Raw genomic sequence first — 24,908 nt, 5'->3', positions numbered from 1 at the left:
TCTGCCTCTGTTCCCAAGTGCTGGGGATTAAAAGTGGGTGTCACCACCTACCGGCTTGTCTCACATTCTAACCGGATACTGTTCAGCACACGTAAGAGCAGACCTGTTAAGGTTGTTCTTCCAGAGGACCCAGGTTCAGGTCCCAGCACTGCATCAGGTGTCTCACGACCCTCCATCACTGCTCCAGGGGATCTATCTGATGCTTCTGACCTCTGCTGGCACCTGTACCCACGTGCGTATGCTCACACACAGACAAGTAGTTGGAAAAGGGAAACCTGGATGAATAAAGGGAAAAACGTCATAGAATAATGGAACCCATCATTAAGTCTGAAGATGTCATATTGCTTCAGTTGGGTTTTGCAAAGAAATACAACATTACGTTTTCTGTAAAGGCCCTAGTGTCTTCCTCAGTAACCCAGCTTTGATTCTAAGTGCTTCTTCTTTGCATCTGTGTTTCCAGGCTGGGTGACATGTTCCGCATCCCACTGAGCTGGCCTGCACTCCTTAGGGGCACAGCCGTGCCCCTTTGTTTATGTATCACCAGCAGCTGCTTTTGAGTTCCAGTTTGGTTTCCAGTTTTCTGGGCATCCTGCCACCTCCCAGCCTTCCTTTCCACACCAGCTGCCACCCCTCTTTCAGGCTGCCCGGATAGACAGGGCCAGTTTCTCAAACACTGAAGTATACTTTTCTTCATCTGCACTCAGAATTCTTCTTGTTCTCGTAGATATCAAAGTTCCAAATAAAACTCATGTCTCCAACTTTTTCCTCTGAACAACATTGAGACAAACAAGTAGGGGAAATATATATTATTATTATATATTATTATATAATTATATACGTGTGTGTGTGTGCGTGTGTGCGTGCGTGCCACTGTGAGCCACTGCTCTTAGTTTTCCATAAGCTCCTTCTAGCAAGAATGAGCAATTGAAATCGTATTTATTATTATTGCTGCATGTGTATGTACAGTGTGCGTGTAGATGCCTATGGACATAAGCCATGATGCCTGTGTGGAGGTCAGAAGTCAACCCTTGAGAATTGGTTCTCTTCCACTGCAGGACGAGGATCTAATTCAGGTTGTCAGGCTTACTCATTAAATGCTTTTACCCAGTAGGCCATCTCACCGGCCTGTGTCCTACTTTTTATATATATATATAAAAGATTTGTTTATTTTTATTTTTCCAAGTATACGTGAGTGCCCGCCTGCATGAATGTATATAATGTATGTATGTCCACGGCATGTGTGGCTGCTGCCACTATGGGTCAGAAGAGGGCATCAGATTCCAGGAACTGGAGTTACAGATGCTGTGAACCACCATGTGGGTGCTAGAAATTGAAGCTGAGACCTATGGAAGAACAGCCAGTGCTCTTTATTGCTGAGCCATCCTTCCAGCTCCTGTGTTAAACCTGTTGTCAAAGACTGTGTGGGGGCAGGTGTCAAGAAATTAGAACTCTCTGAGGCCAGCCTGGCCTACAGAGCAAGTTCCAGGACAGGCAGCTTCTACACAGAGAAACTCTAGAAAAATATATAACAAAATAACAACAATAACAACAACAGCAAAACAAACCTGCCCTGCTGCTGGGAGCAGCAAGGGATGGGCACTCTGCAGAATGCTGTTGTTTTCTTAGCTAAACACAGCTAATGTTTGGCCCCCACGCACATCACCCTGGGGCGTCTTTACCCACTGTTGCCACAAAGAATATCTCCAAGAGCAGTTAGAAACCTATGACTGTATGAAAATTTGTGGATGAATGTTTATGGCAGAATTATTCAAACCAAAAGAAGAAAGAATTCAAATATCCACCCACTGATTGATGGGTAAATAAGATATGGTCCCTCTGTATAAGGAAGTATTCTCTGACAGTAAAAAGCAGTGAAGTGTTGGTGTGCACCCCAGCAAGCAGAAACCTCAGACTCACTGCTGATTAGTAGAGGCCAACCACAGATACCTACGCATTGCATGACTACCTTTTTATAAGATTCCCGAGTAGGCAGGCACATCCACAGAGAGGGAGAGTAGATTAGTGTTGGAACACAGATTCTGTAGGATGGTGTCAGCTAAGGGACAGCTTTTCCACGCGAATGGGTACATTCTAAACGTGACCGTGGTGTTTTTTGTACAACTCTGTGTGCTTTGTGAGTATTCCTTCGTTGCTGTTTAAGACAGGGTTTCTCTATGTAGCCTCTCACTGTCTTAGAATTTGCTCTATAGTCCAGGCTGGTCTCAAACCCAGAGATCTGCCTGCCCTGTGCCACCAAGGTCAGCACTTTGCAAGTGTTTTAAGAGTCACCAAATCACATACTTTTTAAAAATCTCAGTTTTTTTTTTAAAAAAACTTATATGTGTGTGTGTGTCCATTTATGCATATGCAGATACCTATAGAGTCCAGAGGCGTCCTGTCTCCTGGAACTGGAGTTACAGGAGGTTGTAAATGCTTGCCATGGGCACTGGGGACAGAATTTGGGTCCTCTTAACCTCTGAGCCATCTTTCCAGCCCCCGGTGTGTGTGCATGCACGCATGCATGCACACGAGTATATATACCACATCCATGCATGCCTATGGAGACCAGAGAGGGCCTTAGATCCCAAGGAACTGGAGTTCTTTTGGTTTTATTTTTGAGACAGGGTCTCACTGTGTAGCTCTAACTGTCCTGGAATTTCCTATGTAGATCAGGCTGGCCTCAAACTCAAGAGACCTCCCTCCCTCCACCTCCTGAGTAGCGAGATTAAAGATGCGCACTGACTTGCCCATCCTCCAAGAACAGGAGTTAGAGGCATTTGGGGAATGCCCGGCTTGTTATGTGGGGGTTGACACTGAAGTTCTGATTGCGCAGCCAGCACTCCTGACTGCTGAGCACCTCTCCAGCCCCCGGATTACTTTCCCTGAATGGGTAAAGAACATGATACACCAGGAATTATCTCAAGTGAGGGTGTTTTTAGAAAGTAAAGAGTGAGGCCAGCTAGATAGCTCAGCAGGTAAGGGCCTTGAAGTTCAGTCCCTAGGGTGGAGGAAGAGAGCTGACTCACTTGGGTTACCCTCTAGTGCTGCATCTGTTCTCTGTCTTGTCTCCATACACACCTGCACGCACACACCTGCACATACACACACACCTGCACATGCGCACACACACACCTGCACATGCGCACACACACACCTGCACGCACACACATACACACACACACACCTGCACACATACATGCACACACACATGTCAGGTTTTTTATTATTAAAGAATAATTAGTACAGAAAAGTGTAAAAAATGGACCCTATTTAGGAACTATCAGGCAATAAATTTGTAACCATCACAGCGGGTAGCTGGTCCTCAGTGTTTAAATTTCCTTTGTTGAGGTGGAGAGGGGGGTGGGATAGGATGGTGGGACCTGAAAAGATCACTCAGGAGTTAAGAACACTGGCTGCTGCTCCAGGGGACCTGGGTTTGGTTCCTGGTACACACACATATGGTGGCTCACAACCATCTGTAACTCTGGTCCCAGAGGATCCAATACCCACTTCTGACCTCCACGGGCACTGGGCATGCACACGGTGCACAGACATATATACAGACAAAACACTGATACACATGAAGGACTTCTTTGCTCATCTCCAGCCTGTTCTGGCTGCCTTTGCGGTCCAGAGGAGCCCAGTCCCCCAGCAACTTCGTAACTATCCACTTTCTCATCTTTCTCTGTCCCGTTTGTGTGGTTGTTGCTTGGACAGACAGCATTGCTCTTCTAGACTAATGCTGGTTTTGATTTATTCAGGAAATCCTTTAAAGCCTCTATTTTTTCTCATCTTATTCTTTCTTTTTTTTCCCCTAAATCGATCACAGCCTTTATGATCCTTAGTGTATATTCAGGAAGGATCACGTTTTCTTTCATATATTTCTCCTTATCTTTTATGGTATTGCCCCCAGTCTTTTGGTCCGACTTGATTGTTTTACCACCTATGATAGTTAATCTCGATTGCCGCCTTGATTAGACTGAGAAAGGCCTAGTGATTTAGTAAAGCAACTTGAAGGTGTGTTCCAGCCAGGATTAGGCGTCACACACCCCACAGATGGCACTCTGTAGTTGACCTTATCCTTTGTTGGACTCAGGATCTGAGTAGTCTATTGTGATGTGGAACTGAGAAAGGTGTGGCCTAGATGGGGGAAGTGTGGCTCCTGTTACCGCTGTCTTCCCACCTTGCTGCCACAGAGTGAATCACCTCTGCTCCGCTCCACTCTCCTGTGCCACGCCATCCTGCCCCACTGCGAGCCCGGAGTCGGGCAGTCCAGTGGCCGTGAACTGATGCCTCTGAAATTGTGAGCAGCACTAAACCTTCTTCTCTCGCTTTGCTTTCCTTGTGGGTTTGGTCATAACAGCATAAAGCTAGTCACATGTAGTTTTCTTTCCCTAGGTGCTCTTTCTTTGGCTTCTGCCCCTGGTGTTTGTTTTCTGTAGCCCCCTCTTGGGTGGAACTGCCCTTTTGCTGGGGATGGAACTCAGCATTGCACACATGCATGGAAGCCCCTCTGTCCTGGAGCTGCAGGCATGCCTGGGAACACCTCTGTCCTAAAGTAGCACGCATGTCTGGGAACCCCAATGTCCTGGAGCTGCATGCATGCCTGGGAACCCCTCTGTCCTGGAGCTGCACACATGTCTGGCAGCCCCTCTGTCCTGGAGCTGCAGGCATGCGTGGGAACCCCAATGTCCTAGAGCTGCACGTATGCGTGGGAGCCCCTCTGTCTTGGAGCTGCACCCTGAGCTCTTGTTACATCTCCAGGCTGGTCTTGTTAATGACCTTTGCTGGTTCCCTGATATATATATATATATATATACATACATACATACATACATACATACATATATATCTCCCATATGTTCCTCAATTTTCTTGACTTTCCCTGTTCTTTCTGCTTTCGTTGCAGTCTGTTTATGTAGCTCCTGTAGGTACCAGTTCTTTGCTGTTATTGTTTCTCTGTTTGTTTGAGACAGAGTCTCACTATGTAGCCCTGGCTGGCCTGGACCTTGCTTTTCAGGCTGTCCTTCCGCCCTGTTGCCTGAGGACTGAGATTGGAGGCATACGCCACCCCCTGGCTCTTACTGTTCTAATGCAGCTTTTCTGAGTATGTCCCTGTTTCTCTGTGTTTGTCTCTTTGGTGTTGGGGATCTGAACCCGGAGCCTCATGTTCTGCTGGTGAGGTGTTCCCCAGCCTCTTTCTTAGAGAGGTGGTACAAGGATGAATGGAGCCAGATCATCTGAATTTGAGTCTGGCTCTGCTGTATACTGGACTGTGACCTCGGACTGCTTTGTGCTTGGGTTTCTTCACTATGAGCTGTAAGACTCGAGAGGCAGAACTAATAAATAAAACTCTTAGAGTTGTGGCTGATCCATAGCAAGTAATACATGAATATCAGCACTCTTAATTATTTTATTAGTTGCAATGAAAAAGAACACAACTGTTCTGAGTAGAATAATGTTATAGATTTTGTATATACTAACTGTTTAAATCTGCTCAGGAATTCTGAATAGCTTGAATATGCTTAGCAAAAAACATTTTTTTTTAATGAAAGGAACTGATAAAGGACCAGGTAGTGGTGGCACACACCTTTAATCCCAGTTCTCGGGAGGCAGAGGCAGGCCAGTCTCCATGAGTTCGAGGCCAGCCTGGCCTACATGAACAAGTTTCAGGTTACACAAAGAAACCTGGTCTCGAGAAACCAAGAAGAAGGAACAACAACGACGACGACGACTGATAAATGAAGGCTTGGTTTGCTTCTGATGTCTTTACAGGAGGATGTCCTGGAAGTGCTTGTAGCTTTGCATGGTAGCGCCCTATCCTGTGGCTGAGTCTGAGGGTCAGCAGTACTGACACCTCCATGCCAGTTGTTGCTGGTTTAGTTCAGAAAGTAATCAACTGTAGGTTGTTTGAGAAATGGTTTGGGTGCAGTTTCTTTCAGTAGAGTCAGATCTGTGTAAACTTCTTCCTGTGGCCGATTAAGGCCATGTAGTTTTCTGTGGCGTGAACAGCCCTTTTAAAGCATGCTGTAACCTATTGAGTCATCAGGTAGTCAACAGATAAGTGTTTGAACACGTACCAGGGCACAATGGTAAACATAACAGCAATTTTCCCTGCCTGCGTGAGCCAGAATCTAAGTGCTAGGTTATTATATTTACCAATATAATAGGAAAGGGGAGGGCTGTACAGGTGCTGTGGAAGCATCCGACAGAAAGCCTTCTCTAAGGCGTGAGGCAGGTAGCGTTTCCTTGTGCAGTGAATTCAGCTTTAAGTTGAGGATGAAGGGCAAGCAGGAGTTGGCTGGAGGAAGGGGTGTGATCCAATGGTTTCTGCCATTGTTAGGAGCTTGGTTCCTAGCATCCACATCAGGGGTTCCTCAGCCGCCTCTAACCTGCTCTAAGGAATTCGGTGTCTGTCACGGCCACCCTTGACCCGACCCACAAGGGATGACGCGACACCCGGAGCTCTTCTTACTGCAGTTTTATTCAGGACTTTATTCACAGCAATCTTTCTCCTCTCTCTCTGGGCAAACCTCTCCCAGCCCTTAAGTAGGCATGGGCTGTCAATCCCGGATTGCCAGGTGGGCATTGCCCATAGGCCCACGTATATGCAAGCAGCTGATGATCATTTCGTGATCATAGCATAAGTCAGACTTTAGCCATAGGAGTTGATTATACATCTCCATCAGGTGTGGCTTCACGCAGCTCGCTACAGGTGTCCTCTTCTGGCCGGCACTGACCCACACATGTGGCATTCTTACACACACACGTATAGATAAAAATAAATCTTTTAAAAAAGGTGCTACACCAGAGGATATACAGTGGGGCCCTGTCTCAGAACAAGCGGGCAGCGAAGGCTTCAGCCTGACCTTGGGCGGGAATGGTGAGCTCTGAACACTGACAGAAGTTTGCTGGTGGGGACAGAAGGCTTGTGGAGGGTGTGTGGGGAGATGGCGGTGTCATGGGAGGTAGGTGAGCGTGACTTAGTGCTTGGGAAATAACCCAAGGGTGGTGAGAAGTCTGTTCCTAGAGTCAATCATATTACATTGGCTACTGAGCGCGAGAGTTGGGAGGGGGCGAGAGTTGGGAGGGGGCAGACAGAGGCCATCGGTTTCTATGAGGCCTATACAGAGGCTGGGGACAGCATGTTAGAACAGTCTAGCCGATAGGATGGGTGGAGGGCTCCAGGTGTGACCAGAAGGGAAAATTCCTAAAGCTTGATTGGCCTGTGATTAGCGGTGTGTTGGGAGTGTCGAGCATTGTTTCCAGGGTTTCTGAGGCACTCCTGTGTACGTTTCCAGAAGTGAGCAAGTATCTGCTCATTCTGGTAAGACACTGACAACAGACCCAGCTTGGTGAACCAATGAGTTTGATAGGCTTACTTTCAGAGCATGAGTGAGAGATTACTTCCGGGAGTATGGGTAACCCTAAAAGAGCCACACCACCAAAACATCTCCCCCCAAGCATGGAATAGCAACCTCTCTGTGGCTGCATAGATTGAATCTCCTGCTTCAGTTACCCTTCCACTTCCTCCTTACCTCATTACCGCTTGCAGTGTGTGTAGACTCACACGGCTGAGAGGGCCTCGTCAGAGGGAGAGGCTGGACTCTCAGGCGAGGGCACAGTGATCCTCCCTAGCCGCTTCTGTGAAGAAATGTCACTCAAATCAGCCCTAGCTTGAAGGTCACAGCTGCTCTTGTGAAGATGGTAATGGCGTTGTTCTATATCATCTGTGGTGGTGAACCCCATGGACAAGGCCTTTGGAGGGAAAGTCAGAGGGGTCTGTGAGTCAGATGACTTAGCAGCAGTCAAGATGGTCAGCGGAATGACATTAAAATAAGCCAGCCCCTTGGGGTTGTCTGCAGAATGAGAACGCCTAAGACAGATGATGTTGAAGATGGGCGGGCTGCGTCCCCGGCACCCGGCCGCCCGCATGGCTAGCTTTATATCTGAAATAATTACACGGAAACTGTATTCTTTTAAACACTGCTTGGCCCATTAGTTCCAGCCTCTCATTGGCTAGCTCTTACATATTGATCTAACCCATTTCTAATATTCTGTGTAGCACCACGAGCTGGCTTACCAGGAAAGATCTTAACCTGCGACTGTCTGGAGTGGGAGAATCATGGCAACTCCCGACTAGGCTTCTTTCTCCCAGCATTCTGTTCTGTTTACTCCACCCACCTAAGGGTTGGCCTATCAAATGGGCCTAGGCAGTTTCTTTACTAATTAACCAATGAAAGCAACAGATTAGAAAGAAATCACTCCCACATCAAGATGAGTTCTTTTCCTCCCTTCTTTTCTGAATATTTTCATTTGATGAATTGCATGCTTTAGGGGCTGAGCAAGGTCAAAGGGCAGGGAGAGGCAAACATCCACAGTGGGGTCAAGGGGGCAACAGAAAGTGTCTGTGTTGAAGCCAGTGGTGGGAGGATTTCTGAATGACTGAAAGCTGGAAAGGGAAAAGCAAGGGTTAATCACTTGGTTTGTATTAGGATTGGGAGTATCAGGGAGAACTGATTGTTCTCAGTGTGTAAAGGCCAGTGCAGGTGCAGAGAGCACGCGTGCACATTCGTGTGTGTGCTCACATGTCCTGCCCAGCTCAGCCCCTGAAAGGGCCTATGGCCATGAGGACGCACAGCATCTATATATGGGTTTCTGTCTGCTTCTGTGGTCCTGGGAGTCGGGCCCGGGGCCTCCCTGTTCCTTGCTGTATATGTAGCAATGCTGCTCATGAACTCTTTGTTAGGTAGATGGGTGTATCTGTTAGATGGATTGGCGGCCTGTCCTGTGTCTGCCTGAGCCTAAGGCTGTGGTCACCGCCTGGCTGCACTGAGCGATGGCACACGTGCACTTGGTAGGCGGATCTATTATTCCTGACGTTTTTCGCTCTTTAGTTCTCAGTTAAGATACAGAGCCCATTGTGCTACTAGAAGTCCAAGTCTCTGGGGCCCAGAGGTGGCTCGGCTGGTAAGGGGCTGCTCTGTAAGCCTGAGGACCCAAACTTGACCTCCATCACCCACAGGAGATGCTGGGTGTTGGGCCTTGTGGTTTTAATCCCAGCTCTGGGACCCACTGACCAGCCAGCCTAGCTGATCTGTGAGCTCTAGTTTCAGTGAGAGACCGTGTCTCAAAAAACAAGATGGCTTCAGGGGAGGCCCACAAAGGACAAGATCGAAGAAGTCTCTGGTGTCTGTTTCACTTTGAAAACTTTGCATGTTGGTTTTTATAAGACTGAAGGTGAATATATGGATAAGTAGACGGTGAAATATACCCCTCCAAATCTAATTTCTAAAGATTTATTTATGTGTGTGTGTATCCCTATGTGAGTGTATATGTACCCTGTGTATACAAGAACCCTTGGAGACCAGAAGAGAAGGTTGGCTCCCCTGAGAACTGGAGTTATAGATAGTTGTTAGCTGCCATGTAGGTTCTAGGAGTCAAACTCAGGTCCTCTGTAAGAACAGCAAGTGCTCTTAACCATCCACTTCACTTTTAAATTGTGGGCACCCCAGTTTGTTGTTGCCAGGATGAAGCTGTACATATGCACACGTGTCTCTCTGTAGGTCATTTCCACGCAGCAGTGTGCTCTAGGCACCGGTCCGTGTTGTTCCGCATCCTTTGCTTCCTCCTCTCTGGCCAGTGCATCCTGTTCTGCACTTCCTCCCTGCCCTCGAGGGTCCACTGTTCACCCTTTCTCCGTGTGCAGTGACTGGTCTTGGTGAACGGCACCACCTCACTTCCTTGCCCTCTGGCTTCCATTTGGGAGTTGACAAAACTGGCAGAACAGCAGATCCAAGGGTGAGCGAGAGGTTAGAACGTTCTTGTCACCCCACTGCTGCTGGCCACTGTCCCTGTGAGCGCTGTGCCCTGCACCCCACTGCTTCCATTGAGTGCCTGTCTCCTGCCAGCTCTCACAGCTGCCGGAACACCTTTCTGTCTTCTCCCTTGCCCTTGCTAGTCTCCCAGCGGCTCTTTTAAACCCTACCCACACAGCTTACAGCATCCTGTCATCACACCTCCCCCGGGATCCCTTCTGCCTGTTCAGTGTGCTTTCCTATCAAGGCCCAGCAGACGTGCTGCAAAGAACCCGAGATTTGTGGTTTCCTTGCTAATAGGGCATTTGAACTGGTGTTAATTTTATCTTTAGAATCTGTGTGGCTGATGGGCATTCCTGCACAGGGCTGCTTTTAAATAATCTGTTTGTGTGTATATACCACGGCACACACGTGGAGGTCAGAAGACAACTTGCAAAAGTCTGGTTCTTTCCTTCTACCATAGGTATGACTCTTTGGACTTGAACTCAGGTCGCCGGGCTTGGCAGCCTGCAGCCCCACCCGCTGAGCCATCACACTGGTCCCCTGTACAGGACTCCTTTCTGTTTGTAGCAGAGCTGAGAAGAAACATTATAATTTCAGTTATGGAGACAATACTGTGACTCATAACAAATACAATTCTAAAGTGTATCAATGAAAGCAGAGACCTCCCAAGGACCCATGTGTCACACCCCTTCCTGTTCCCTAGGAGCAGCTAGCATAGCAATTACGGTGCCTCTTGGGTCTTTATATGGATGTGTTAGCATCGGATAAATGTACTTACGGGTATAGCGATAAACTCATACCTATATGTCTGTATGTCTGTCTGAAGGGGCTCATGTCTAGAATCCACTTGTGGTCCCACTATGGTTGTCTTGCCCCATGTCTGTTAATAATTAAAGCAACTAAAGCTTGAATTATTTTTATATAAGAGAAGGTAAATTTTCATTGGAGACACTGTGACACGTACAATTGGTCTTCGCCTCTGTCTCCTGGCAGCATAACTCCTAAAATCTTTAGAATATCTGAAGTGATCCCTTGATGTGTGCCTGTGGCAGCTGCTGTATGGCTGTGGGCTGGAGACTGGTTCTCTTAGTTCCTTTTCTGCTGCTATGGAAAAAAAAAACATGACCAAGACAACCTATAAAAGAAAGCATTTATTTTTAGACTTACGGTTTCAGAGGCTTAGTCCATGACCACAGCAAGAATCATGGCATTGGGGAGGCAGGCATGACTCTGGAGCTTACACCTTGAGACCCAACCCCGAGGCAGAGAGAGGGACACTGGGAATGACTTGGATCTTTTGAAACCTTAAGGCCCACCCCAGTAATACATTGGCCACACCTCCTAATCCTTCCCTAACAATTCCACCAACTGTGGACCACATAGTCAAACATAATAGCCTGGGGGAGGGGCACTGTTCTCATCCAAACTATGCTTTTTCTGATGAGACTGAGGTTGCAGTAAAGGGTTGGGGCCTTTAGTCCCACTCCCCACGCTTTTCAGGGATTTGAAGTTGGATACCAGTGGTCATGGTGTAAATTTTGGTCCACATACCTGAGTCTCCACAAAACACGAAAGGTTGCAGTTAAACAGGTCAAGATTCCCGGGGTGCCAGCTGCAGAGGCCATGGAAGCCCTCTGTCCCTTTTCCTTTATGTGACCTACCATGCTCTTTTTCTTTATCCTTTGTAATGTCTTGTATTCAACTGCTAAATACAAGTGTTTCTTTGGGATTTGTGAGCCAGCCCAACAAATGAATGGAACCTAGGCAGGCAGTCTGGAGAACTCTGGTTTGTAGCCCCTGGATCAGAAGTACTGGGAAACCCAGCTGGGGCTTGTGATTGGCACCTGGCATGGGTCTGTGAGCCCGTGCTCTCCACCCATGGGATCTGATGCTGTCCCCAGGCTGGCAAAGCACACAGCTTGATCAGAAAACTGCTGGTGTCCACTGTTGCATTAAATGTTGCAAGGTCCTCTCACCCACTGTTGTGTTGAGAAGATATAGACAAAGCAAAGTTTAGCCACTCCCTGTACAACTTCAGTTCCTTCCTTCCTTCCTTCCTTCCTTCCTTGAAAAAAAAACAACTTATTTAACTTTATTTTATGTGCTTTGTTGTGAAGGTATCAGACAATTGTGAGCTGCCATGTGGGTGCTGGAAACTGAACCTGGGTCCTCTGGAAGAGCAGGCAGTGCTTTTACCCACTGAGCATCTCTCCAGCCCCTTATCTTACATTTTCCAATTGTATATCTTTGGCATGTTTTTAAAGACAGTCTTAACTTTTTTGTAAATCAATCTTATAATCACCTACCTTATTGAATTTCCCATTTATTCTGGTGTCTTCCTCAGTCATGAGGGAAAAGCTCTCATAAGTGGGCCATTCCATCATCCGCAAATTAACTTTTTATCTCTTCATTACTATACTTAAATTTTTATTACACTTATTTCTTTTTGTTTGTTCGTTTGTTTTTTTCAAGACAAGGTTTCTTTGTGCAACCCTGGCTGTCCTGGAACTCGCTTTGTAGACCAGGCTGGCCTCGAACTCAGAGATCCATCTGCCTCTGCCTCCTGAGTGCTTGAATTAAAGGTGTGAACCACCACCCCCCAGCCATTCCTGTGCTGATTTCTATGCTGTGTGTGTTGGGCTTGGACGGGCATGCCATAGCACACATGGAAGTCAGAGGACAGCTCTGTCCTTCTACCGTGGGGGTTGCATGGAATGAACTCAGGCCATTAAGCTTAGCCGCAGGCACCTTATCCTCTGAGCCACATCCCCGTTACTAATGTTTACACAGTGTCTTTTTCATGTTATTTGGTAACTGGGTTAAGTGATTGAGACAGGGGTGTGGGGTCTGACCCAGGGAAGTCTTCTTTGACGGTGGTACAATTTAGTTTGTATCAAAGGGTCTACTATACAGCAAAGGGGGTGGAAAATGGGTTGCAGACAGGCAGGCCTTGGAAAGGGAAATGAGGTGGCGTTCAGACAATGGCTAATGCACCGGGCACTGATGAGGCTCAGAGAATCAGGGGCAGCCTGAAAAGTGGCAGGGACCTACGCTGTAGAGCAGACTTCCGAAGAATTTAGAACGGAGCGAGAGATCCTTGAGGCTGAGTGGTCCCCGAAGCTGCCAGCACCCTGAATGTTGGAGCCTGTGAATATGTCACCTGACTTGGCAAAGGCTCTTTCTAGATAAAATGGAGATTATGGCCGCTTAAAGAGGACAGTTAGCCTGGATTAAGTAGATGGGCCCAGTATAATCACAGGAGTCCTGGAAAGTGAAGGATTTCTCCAGCTGAAAGCGGGCTCCAAAGAAGGGCAAATCGGAGAGTGAGAGAGGCTTAGCCTCCACGGCTCATGGGGCCATGGAGAAAGTTAGAGAAAGACTACAGAGCAAAGATTGGTCCTTCCTACAAGGGAGCCAGCTGCAGGGGTGAGGTTCGGGGAGCAGCTGGAGTGAGCACGGACTGGGGTTCTCTTCTGGGCCTTCTGGGAAGTGTGCAGCCCCTGGCACACTGGCTCACTCTCACGTGACTACACTAAGGACCTGGCTGAGCTACTCAGTAATAGGGTGCTGGCCTTCAGGACTCTGAGATAATGAATGGATTTTACTATAAACTGTTTAGTTTGCCCCTACCTTGATTTAGCAGCAGAAGAAAATAAATTCAAAGGAGTTTGAGCATGGCAGCAACATTTTCAGATTTTACGTTAGAAATGGTTATGAGCTGGGCATGGTGGCACCCGCTGAAAGTCTCAGCCAGCACTCAGAGGCTGAGACAGAAGGATCATAGCCTTGGGGCCAATCTGGGCTACACTGGCCAAGTTCTAGGTCAGCCTAGGCTGTGTAGAGAGAGCCTTGTTTTGAACGATACAAAAGAGAACCAAGCAATGGTGCTGTGTGCAAAATGGATGCAGAGTATAAACTGATTTGGGGGAACATAGTTCCCAGCACCCCCCTCGAGTGGCTCACAACCACATGTAACTCAGCTCTGGGGGAGCTGAGGTCCTCTTCTGGACTCCTGAGGCACCTGCACTCATAATTGAATATGCCCCACCACATGCAGGAGAATACTCATAATTTACAGAGTGCTAGAGAGAGGACTCAGTGGTTAAGAACATGTATAGTTTTTCTAGAGGATTCGGGTTGGGTTTTCAGCACCCCCTCCCCATTGGGCTTCTTACAACTGCCTACAATTCCAGTCGCAGGGCTCCCTGGTGCCTGAATGCACGTGATGTACATCCAGGCATGTCGGTACACCCACAGATAAACATACAGCTTTTAAAAACCTTTTTTTAAGAATTAAGAGGCTAGATTGCTGGCTTGGTCATTAAGAACACTTGCCGCTGTTTCAGAGGACCCAGGCTCAGTTCCCAGTATCCACATGGCAGCTCACAACCATCTGTACCTCCATTTTCAGGGAATCTGATGTCCTCTTGTGGCCTCTGAAGGCACTAAACACACACATGCTACACACACACACACACACACACACACACACGCACACACACACACTGACAAAATACTCAATACACATGGAATAAAAACAAACTTTTACAAGGCAGTCATGGTGGTGCACGCCTTTAATATCAGCACTGAGGAGGCACAGGCAGATGGATCTCTGTGAGTTTGAGGTCAGCCTGGTCCATAAAGAGAGTTCCAGGACAGCCATGGTTGTTACACAGAGAAACCCTGTCTCAAAAAACCAACAAAAACCAGAAACCCAAAAAAGTACACTTTTACAAAAATGATTTGATTGGCTGTTGGTCATGGAGGACTTGGTGCTGAGCCATCCAGAAAGGGCTCCTTGAGACAGGTGCCTTGCCATGAGTTACTGGTTGCCCTTCACGTGGAAACGGGCTCTGAAGTTTCTTCACGCGTAAGGATGATAATAGCTTTATATCTTAATGGCTTTTTTATTTTTGCTCTTAGGTCATGTAGGACATGGTAAATCATGTGAAGATGGGACTCTTGGTATTTGTGCGCAATCTGCTGCTAGCCCTCTGCCTCTTCCTGGTCCTGGGATTTTTGTATTATTCTGCTTGGAAGCTGCACCTGCTCCAATGGGAAGACTCCAGTAAGTATGGCCACTGTGGTTCCCGCCGAGCCTGTAGCTTATGCGCAGCTGCCGTGCCTGTGGGGAGTAGGCGTAGACACCTCCCACCCTCCAGTCGCTGCAGGCTGAGAGCTTTGATGCTTGCCCCCCCCTCTTCAATCTGCATGCTGTGGCGTGTCTCAGTTTCCTTTATGTGCTCAGTGAGAATGTGCTCTTCTTGGGTTCAAACCTCAGACTGTACCCGGATTTCAAGTTCCCGAAGGCTCTTGTCTTCTTTTAATTAGTCAGATGCACCCCACCCTTACTTCTCGGTTACTGCCTTGGGGTTTGGTGTTTAAGCTGGTTTATTTTTCTGTCCTCAGAACTTTCATCTTTCCTTTTTCCTTGCGTTTTCAGGTTGGTGTTGTCTTTGTTTCATTTCCCCAGGGGACACTGTCTCCTTCATCTTTTCAGCCCGTTGGTATTGAACTTACATCTAACTCGAATACCAGCCACCCAGCAACTCCCAATCCCTTCCCTCCATATGAGCGTCTGGTCTCAGGTGTGCCGTAGTGTCCCCCTCACGGCCTGACCGCTCTAGTTTCTGTTCCCCGATGTCCTCTGTGTTACAGGCCTGCAGTTGAGAGAATGACCTTACTTGACACCCATCACTGCGCATTCAGTTCTTGGCTACAGCTTCAAGCACCACACGGGGAACCCCCGTGGCTCTTCTTTGCCGTTTTGTTTAATCCTAGCCTGGTTTAGGAAACCAGGCCTAGTCGGATTCTTCTCAAAACCAGTTTTATTTTTATGGACAGCTCCTGGATGTCAGCATATAACTAACTGGTCTAGAGAGTAGGGTCGGTCTCTGGGGCAAAGTTAAAATGAAGTGGAAGATGTAGCCAGTACCTGGCCACCACTGTCCTGAGGCCCTAACGCGACAGCCGTGGCTGTGAAACAGATCAGGTTTTTCTCACATGGTCCAAACTACTTGGGAAATTTTAAGGTGAAATTTAAAATACCATACTGAATCTTTATGGCTTTGTGTAGAATGTTCGTGCCTCTTAAATGTTTAGCTTGTGCTGGGCCTGGGCTCAGTTGGTGGAGTGCCTGCCTAGCGTGCACAACGCCCAGCACCAATAAAACTAGTTCTGGTGGCTCCCACCCGTAATCCGAGTACTCGGAAGGTGAAGTCAGAATCAGAAGTTCAGGATCATCCTTGGCCACATAGTGAGTTCAAGGTCATCCTGAGCTATATGACACTGTGTGTGTGTGTGTGTGTGTGTGTGTGTGTGTGTGTGTGTGTGTGTTTTAAAGGCTTAGCTTATAATTATCACTATTCTGTGTTTCAAGAAATTATTTAAATTTTTCTGCCTCAATTTATTTTCAGAATTAAGATTGGGTACTCCAAGGTAAGGAACCTCTGTATCAGGCAGTATAGAATTCTGAACAGTAGCTGCATGTCGAAGTCATAACTAAGGATTAAATAATATTTTCCTAGAGAAGTAGAAAGGAATTAGCATTATGGAAGACCCATAATAGCAGGCATTTGGCCAGACAATAGATACATTTTATTTCACCTAATTTAACTTAATTTAATTCTTAATACCAGTCTGTGAAGATGTCTTTAATTTTTATTTTCCAGTTGGACAAACCCCAGCCGCTTAATTAATACCAGGGCCACACAGTTGAGCTGGAATTGAACTCTGATTTTCCATCTTTAAGACCCGTTTCATATCGAAAACTATAACAAATTTTGAAGAGGATTTAGTGCTGTATTCTACTTGGTAAAAAGAGAGAGAGAAAGGGCTCTCAAAGAGGTATTAAAAAGCAAAGGAGGGAATGAGAGGGAAGACAGGGAGAAAAGAGACAGAACCTGGAACTGGCGCCCCACACGGTACAGTAATCGGGAGGCAGAGGCATGCAGATCTCTGTGAGTTCGAGGCCAGCCTGGTCTACATAGAGAGGTCCAGAGCAGCTTATGTCACCTAGTGAAACTCTGGTGGTGGCGCACGCCTTTAATCCCAGCACTCGGGAGGCAGAGGCAGGCGGGTCTCTGTGAGTTCAAGGCCAGCCTGGTCTCCAAGAGCTAGTTCCAGGACAGGAACCAAAAGCCACGGAGAAACCCTGTCTCAAAAAACCAAAAAAAAAAAAAAAAAGGGGGGGGGGGGTGGGGAGGGAGGTTGAGGAGGCTACATGGAGGTTGTTCCCGACATTCTCTCTCTCAAGCCTCTTAGATATTTGATGTGGAATAGGATGCTGAGTTTGTCTCACTGCGGCATCTCTGTGTTGTAGTCTGAGGAAGAGGAGCAAGCCTGGGTGAGACACCAAGGCAGAGAGAGACCTTCACTCAGCAAAAGAGGCAGGCCCTGATGGTTGCCTTGTTGGAGGTTGGGGTGTGTGCGTGTGTGTGTGTGTGTCGGGTCTTGCTATGTAGCTCTGGCTGGACTAGAACTCATGATGTAGACTGGACTAGCCTCAGACTCACAGAGAGCTGCCTGCCTCTGCCTTCCAAGTGCTGGGATTAAAGGTGTGAGTATCTTCCAGATAGAAGTTTTGCAGTTCTAGCGATTACAAGGCTTATTGTAGAGGGGTGCAATCTACTTAGCCTTGGGCAGCTTCTGGATAAACGCATATACGAGAGGCCTGGGTCAGATGCTTACCTTCAAAGAGTAGTTTGAGATTAGCCTGGTTATCAACCTGTTTTTTTTTTTTTTTTTTTTTTTTTTTTTTTTTTTTTTGGTTTTTCGAGACAGAGTTTCGCTGTGGCTTTGGAGCCTGTCCTGGAACTAGCTCTTGTAGACCAGGCTGGTCTCGAACTCACAGAGATCCACCTGCCTCTGCCTCCCAAGTGCTGGGATTAAAGGCGTGCGCCACCACCGCCCGGCTTTATCAACCTGTTTTATCCAGTGCCATAGAGAGGGCTAAAGAGATGGCTCAGTGGTTAAAGGAGGTTGCTGCTCTTGCAGAAGACCCAAGTCAGGTGACCCAACTCTAGCTTTGAGAAATCAGATGCTTTGGTCTCCATGAATACCTGTTTCACACAAATATACACACACATACACATGCACACACGCATGCACACGCACACACATGCACACACACACACACACACACACACACACACACCATTAAAAATAATTTAAAAGCCAGGTGTGGTGGCATAAGCCTTTAATCCCAGCACCAGGAGGCAGAAGCAGGCAGGTCTCTGTGAGTTTGAGGCCAGCCTGGTCTAGTGAGCCAGGCCAGCCAAGGCTACACAGTTGAGTCACTGACTCAGAAAAGCAAAAAAAAAAAAAAAAAAAATAGAATAAGAAAACCAAATCTTTTAACGATTCAAACGAAAAATAGCGTGGGAACAAGATGTTGTGCACACACTTACAAACCCCACAGTGGAGAAGCTGATGCGGGCTGGGCTCTATGCCAAGACACTGTTTCAGAAGCAGATAAGCTGAGCCCGGTGGTCCAGGTCCTTACTCATAGCTATGCAGGAGGCTGTCACTAAAAGACCAGAAGCTCACTGGGCATGGGACTCACCTTCAGTCCCAGCACTGGGGAGGCAGAGGCAGGCCAGTCTCCAGGTTTGAGGCTAGCCTGGTCTACAGAGTGAGTTCCAGGGTAGCCAGAGCTACACAGAGAAACCCTGTCTCAAAACACCCCATTAAAAAAAAAAAAGATCAAAAGCTCAAGATCTGCTGAGCCACATGGTGATTTCAAGGCTACTCAGGGCAACTTACTGTGATCTTGTCTCAAAACTGAGGAGAGAAAAAAAAATTATATATATATATATATATATGGAGCTGGGAACATGACTGGTAAAGTTCTGGCCTAATATGCAACCAGGGTTCAGCCCCCAGCACTGCATACATACACGTGCATATACACACACATGTACTCACACATGCATATATACACGTGAACACCCACATGCACACATACATACACTGACATACATACACACACACTCATATATACATGTACATACACCTACACACTGACATACACATATTCACACATACCTACACATAACACACGTACTCATACATGCATATACATGCATGCATACTCACACTCATACACACATATAATCCACACACCCATACTTACACATATGCATACATACTCATGTACATATCCACACTCCTATACCCACATTCATTCACATACATACATGTATATAAACACATACACTCACACACACATGCACACAAACAAATATACATACCATCTTAGGGTTTTTATTGCTGTGAAGAGACACTGTGATCATGGCAAGTCTGTTGTTGTTGTTATTTTTTGGTTTCCTGAGACAAGGTATGGCAACTCTTATAAAGAAAGCACAATTTCAGAGGTTCAGTCCATTACCATCATGGCGGGAGCATGGCAGTGTACAAACAGAAGGTAGCTGAAAGTCCTGTATCTCGCAGGCAGCAGGAAAGGTGACTGAGACCCTGGGCAGTGTCCTGAGCATAGGAAACCTCAAAGCGCCCCCAAGGTGGCACACTTTCTTCAACAAGGCCACACCTTCTAATCTCATACCCTGTGAGATTATGGGGGTCAATTACATTCAGACTGACACACACACACACACACACACACACACACACACACAGAGTAGAATTAATATTATAATGTGATAAAAATACACACATCTGTCTTTCACACAGTTATTTTTATAAACTACTAAGCAAACCAACGTACTCCTCGGGGTTAGAAAGCTTTAGACGTCCTTCCGTTTCTTCTTCCCAGGCGGGGATAAAGTACTGAGTTTCTCTTCCCTGAATGTTTATCTGGGCCACTGCTCTGGCTAAGAGGTAGGTGTCTCCTTTGGAAATGATTCCAGTGCCTTGTTTCATGGAAACTATGCATATGGATTTAAAGTTCTGCTATTTCTTCTTAATAAAATGGATCTTCCAGCACTCTCCTGTGTGGTGGGATCTTTACAAATGTATGCCCCTGTGTTTAACTGAAGTGACGTAAGTCCGCTGAGCTTCATATTTGTGAAGGATTGTAACAGAAGGGCCTGAAATACGTGCTTCTCATCTGATTGCTGCTGAAAACCTCAGGGAGCAAGTCAGTTGGAAATTGTGTCTGGTATTTAAAAAGGACAGGCTGGACTGAGCTAATAGGCATAGGACAAAGGACCTGAGTTCAGTTCTCAGCGCCCACACTGGTGGCTCTCACCCACCTGTAACTCCAGCTCCAGGAGATCCAACACCCCTCTGGCCTCTGCAAGTACCCCTACCCACATTCACATACGTGCACACAGATAGACACACACAGATAATCCAGTCACCCACCTGTAACTCCAGCTCCAGCAGATCCAACACCCCTCTGGCCTCTGCGAGTACCCCCCCCCCCCCCACATACACATACGAGCATGCTGCAGCCAGCGCAACCTGGATAGCCAAGACTGGCGGGGGTTGCTGGGATTGAGACACGGATGCTTCTTTTCAGGTGGAAGAACAGCAGCCTTTGTTTTGCCCAGCAACCTTTTATACATCTAATCCTTCTGTGGAGACCCACCGTCCAGTAAGAACACAAACATCCTTGTCTACTACAGACCACAAGGAAGTTCCGCTGTCAGTCAGGGGGAGTGAGGGCAGCTGGATCACATCACGTGCACACAGATAGACACACACAGATAAAGCAGTTAATCTTTTCAGAAAGGGAAGTGGGGGATGGCATTTCGGCTATGGCTTAGATATTAACCTCCCCGTGACGACGGAGTAAGTGGTGGCAGAAGTAGCTGTAGCATTATATATAAGTAATGGTTCCGTGGGCGGAATAACAAAAGGGCCGTGTGAAAAAAAAAAGGCCGGGCGGTGGTGGCACATGCCTTTAATCCCACCACTCGGGAGGCAGAGGCAGGCGGATCTCTGTGAGTTTGAGTCCAGCCTGGTCTACAAGAGCTAGTTCCAGGGCAGGCTCCAAAGCCACAGAGAAACCCTGTCTCGAAAAACCAAAAGAAAAAAAAAAAACCAAAAGGGCCGTGTCCAGCCAACGGGTGTGGATTTCAGCCACTGAGAAGGAACACACTGAGCGAGCTCCGCAGCTGCCCAGCTTCCTGCCAGTGCACCCCCCGTCTGTTCAGAGGTCCAAGTGGGACGGGTAGTGGTGGCTTCTGCTACTCAGAGATACCTGGAGCAGCACTGGGGTATCCGGAGCAGGGGAGTTTGTGGGAGGCCCATCCAGGGGTAGTAGACATCTGTGGGAGGACTCCAGTGAGTCTGAGCTGTTGCTCCCAGGGCAGAAACCCTGAGGGGCCCACCTACAGCTCTGCCCTAGGATGACAGAGAGGTGGCAGGAGGAGTGACGAGGAAAAGCAATGCTGGGACACCGGAGTCCCCACTCTCGCAGTGGTATGCAGCAGAGACATTGCCAGGCCATGTCCTAGGTGTCAAGGGCTCACACAAGAGCAAGACCTACTGTGGGCCACTCTCTCAAGGCCAACAGAGCTCCCAGCAAGATAGTGTGGGTCACCTCAAGCTTAGAAACACATTGTAAGAAGTTAAGCATGTATGTCTGTGTGTCTGTAACCATTTACTCGAGAGGCATGAAAACCTCTGTCTGCACAAAGATTCAGAGGCAAATGTCCGTGGCAGATTTATTAACAATAGCAGATACTGAAAACACCCCCAGTTTCTGTTAGGGACGAGTGAAACAGTGCGCTGTAGTGCACAGGGGAGCGTCACTTAGCACTGAACCGGGAACAAGCTACTGTTGCATGAGACAACTTGGGTGAATCCCATGGCCATGCTCCGCGTGCCAGAAGCAGGTAGGAAAGAGTACAGATCATGTGATTACACTTAAATTAAGTTCTAGAAAGGGCTAGACTAGTCCTTGGCTATAGAGATTTACGTCAGTGATTGATTTGTGCCGAGGACCACGGGAACTTGAAGGGATTTTCCCTGATGATAAAACACTACTCATCTCGTTTGAGGTCGTGCCCACACAAGTTTATATATCTGCCAAACGTCAGAAGACCTGTTTAGGTGACTGTGAATTTTATTTTAAAGTATTTTTTAAAAATTGAACCTATTTCATTAAAATCTTTATTTCAGAAGAAAGAGTTGGGGCTGACAAGAAGGCTCAGTGAGTTAAGGTGCTTGCTGCAAAGCCCTGACCGAGTTTGGTCCCTAGCACCCACGTGGTAGAAGGAGAGAACAGACTCCTGCAGGCTGTGCTCTGACCTCGACGTGTGCGCAGTGGCATGTTTGCACATGCCTAGACGTGCACACAAGATAAAGAAATGTAATTCTTTGTTAAAGATTTATTAGCATTATTATTTTATGTGTATGAATGTTTTGTCCGCATGTGTAAGTGCATCACGTGTGTGCCTGGTCTTCACGGGAGGTCAGAAGATGGCAATAGATCTCCCGGGACTGCAATTGCAGGTGGTTGTAAGCCATCATGTGGGTACTGGGAGTCGAACCCAGATCCCCTACAAGAGCAACGTGTAGTGCTCTTAACTGCTGAGCCAATTCTCCAGACCCTAACTTTTTTAAAAATGAGAGTAATAATAATAATATAAGGCAAGAGACTTGCCCTTCTAGACATCTGAGTCTGTTCTGAGGCACAGTAATGGAACGGCGCCTCCAGCGTAGGAAGACGGTGGACCTGTGACCTGCAGTGCGGGAGCCTTGTGCACAGACGTGCGGTCCTGAGAGATGGGGACTGAGGTCTGAGGGCGGTGATGGGTTATCCTGCTTTGTTTTCAGTCTGATGCCTAATTTAGTCAGAAAAGTGCAAGTTAAATCCTTCTCATATCTCACACAAAAATCAATTCCATATCAAGGTTATAAAGAGTGTAATATTAAGGCTGGAAAGAGTTCATTGCCATGACATCAGGTCAGGAATCATAAAAGGAAAATGGAAGATGCTACTCTTGGCTATTAAATTTTTATATGAAAGAAATTGTAAAATTTTAAGCAAAGTTAAAACAAACAACAAAGAATGTATTTTTAGTATACGTGATGGAGGGTGTTGCCTTTGGTTTTGTTTTTATGTTTTTTGTTTTTAACAAATGCACCTTTATTTGTTTTTCGCTCGTTTATATCTGGGAGGGGTGCAGCCTCACACAGATTCTGTGCCCAGTGGCCGTTGTAGGAATTTGACACGAACCATGCCACTGTTGCCATGGGCCCAAGCTCCCCAGATCACCTTTCCCCTGATCACTGGCTTTGTTTGGTTTCCCTCCAGGAGTCACTGTGTTGTTTTTGGCTTCGTATAAGCACATAAGTACATCTCTGGTTTCATCCCGGGCATAAACACTTTTAGCTGTGTGCTATCTTTGGTTCGGGAGACTTCGCTCATAGCCAGCAGAAGTGGCCCTGCACCATAGCCTTCCGGACATTTTTGTATTTTAGAAGTCCTATTCCTAGCAGGCCCCTGTATCTGTCCCCAGAATTCAGCAGCCATGATAGGGATTTTTTTTAAATTTTGTTTTAAATTGTTGATTTATATTTATTTGCTTATTTATTGTATTACAGCCTCACCATGGGGCCTGTTATTCACAGCTCTTGGGCCTCAAATTCTCCCACCTCAGCCTCCCAATTGCTGGAATTGTAGGCACATACTACCACACTTAAACTTAGATTTTAATATATTCTAAGAACTTGCATAAATTTTTTTAAAATTTAGATTTATGATTTACTTATTTTACATTTATGGGCGTTTTGCCTCCATGCATACATGTATACCACTTATGTGCCTGTTGCCCACAGAGGTCAGCAGAGGGTGTCAGATCCCCTGGAACTAGAGTTGCTGATGGCTATGAGTTGCCACGTGGGTGCTGGGAATCAAACTCGAGTCCTGTAGAAGAGCAACAAGTTCTCTTCACCACCGACCCATCTCTCCAGCCCCTACTAAAATATGTTGAAGATTCATGTTCTTTGAGCTAAGCTTACGTTTCTTACTTTGTGTGTGTGTGTGAACAGGTCTTACGTAGCCCAGGATGGCCTCAAAGTTGATTAGTAGCTAAGAGTGATCTAGATTTCTGCCTCCATCTCTGTAGTTAGGAGATAACTAGTGTCCGTGCCGCCACGCCAGCTTCATGCTTGCTGTGGCCCTGGTAGGTGTATTTGGTAGTATTTCCACATTTTAAAGTTGAGATGCATGTGGCTTAGCACGTTCTTAGGCCTCGCTTGACCATTCTTATCCAGTTTTACAGATGGGAAAACCAGGGCTTGGGATTTTTGTTTGTTTAGAGACAGGATCTCAAGATGCAGCGTTGACTGACCTAGAACTGGCTATGTAGACGAGGCTGGCCTCAACCCCACAGAGATCCACCTGCTTCTGCCTCCTAAGTAGTAGGATTAAAGGCATGCCATCTCTTTCCATGGGAAAACTGAGTTTTAAGTGAGTTGGTGCTGAGTGGAGACAGGCCTGCATTCAGCACTTGGTGTCTAGGGGTCTGACCCCCACCTGTGTAATACACAGAATCCTTAGGTCTGGAGCTGTCTTTCCTTCTGCACGTTCCTTAGCAGTACCCCACAGCCATCTGAAGGCCAGTCAGTGTGCATTGGGTCTTATCTGTAGTCAGTGTGTGCAGCGGACTAACTGTAGTCAGTGTGCAGTGGGACTAACTGTAGTCAGTGTGCGCTGGGACTAACTGTAGTCAGTGTGTGCAGCGGACTAACTGTAGTCAGTGTGCAGTGGACTAACTGTAGTCAGTGTGTGCAGCGGACTAACTGTAGTCAGTGTGCAGCGGACTAACTGTAGTCAGTGTGTGCAGCGGACTAACTGTAGTCAGTGTGTGCAGCGGACTAACTGTAGTCAGTGTGTGCAGCGGACTAACTGTAGTCAGTGTGCAGTGAACTAACTGTAGTCAGTGTGTGCAGCGGACTAACTGTAGTCAGTGTGTGCAGCGGACTAACTGTAGTCAGTGTGTGCAGCGGACTAACTGTAGTCAGTGTGTGCAGCGGACTAACTGTAGTCAGTGTGTGCAGCGGACTAACTGTAGTCAGTGTGTGCAGCGGACTAACTGTAGTCAGTGTGAAGTGGACTAACTGTAGTCAGTGTGTGCAGCGGACTAACTGTAGTCAGTGTGTGCAGCGGACTAA

At 47.0% G+C, this 24,908-nt stretch overlaps 1 protein-coding gene across 6 annotated transcripts in view; it reads left to right on the top strand.

Moving 5' to 3' along the window:
* The window catches only part of St3gal3 (ST3 beta-galactoside alpha-2,3-sialyltransferase 3), a 216,984-nt gene that overhangs the window by 11,397 nt on the left and 180,679 nt on the right, over positions 1-24,908 (top strand). For 5 of the 6 annotated variants that reach the window (XM_075947138.1, XM_075947143.1, XM_075947139.1 and 2 more), the window contains exon 2: positions 14,745-14,889. In XM_075947138.1, the coding sequence (XP_075803253.1) occupies positions 14,757-14,889 (133 nt within the window). In that variant the 5' untranslated portion in view covers positions 14,745-14,756. Of the gene's footprint in view, positions 1-4,209; positions 4,304-14,744; positions 14,890-24,908 lie in introns of those variants that run through there. The other variant, XM_075947142.1, reaches the window with a different exon arrangement.

The sequence above is a fragment of the Microtus pennsylvanicus genome, chromosome 13, assembly GCF_037038515.1.
Source record: "Microtus pennsylvanicus isolate mMicPen1 chromosome 13, mMicPen1.hap1, whole genome shotgun sequence".
Lineage (NCBI taxonomy): Eukaryota > Metazoa > Chordata > Mammalia > Rodentia > Cricetidae > Microtus > Microtus pennsylvanicus.
The sequence above is the reverse complement of the archived record's forward strand: the minus strand, read 5'-3'. Positions and strand labels throughout refer to the sequence as shown.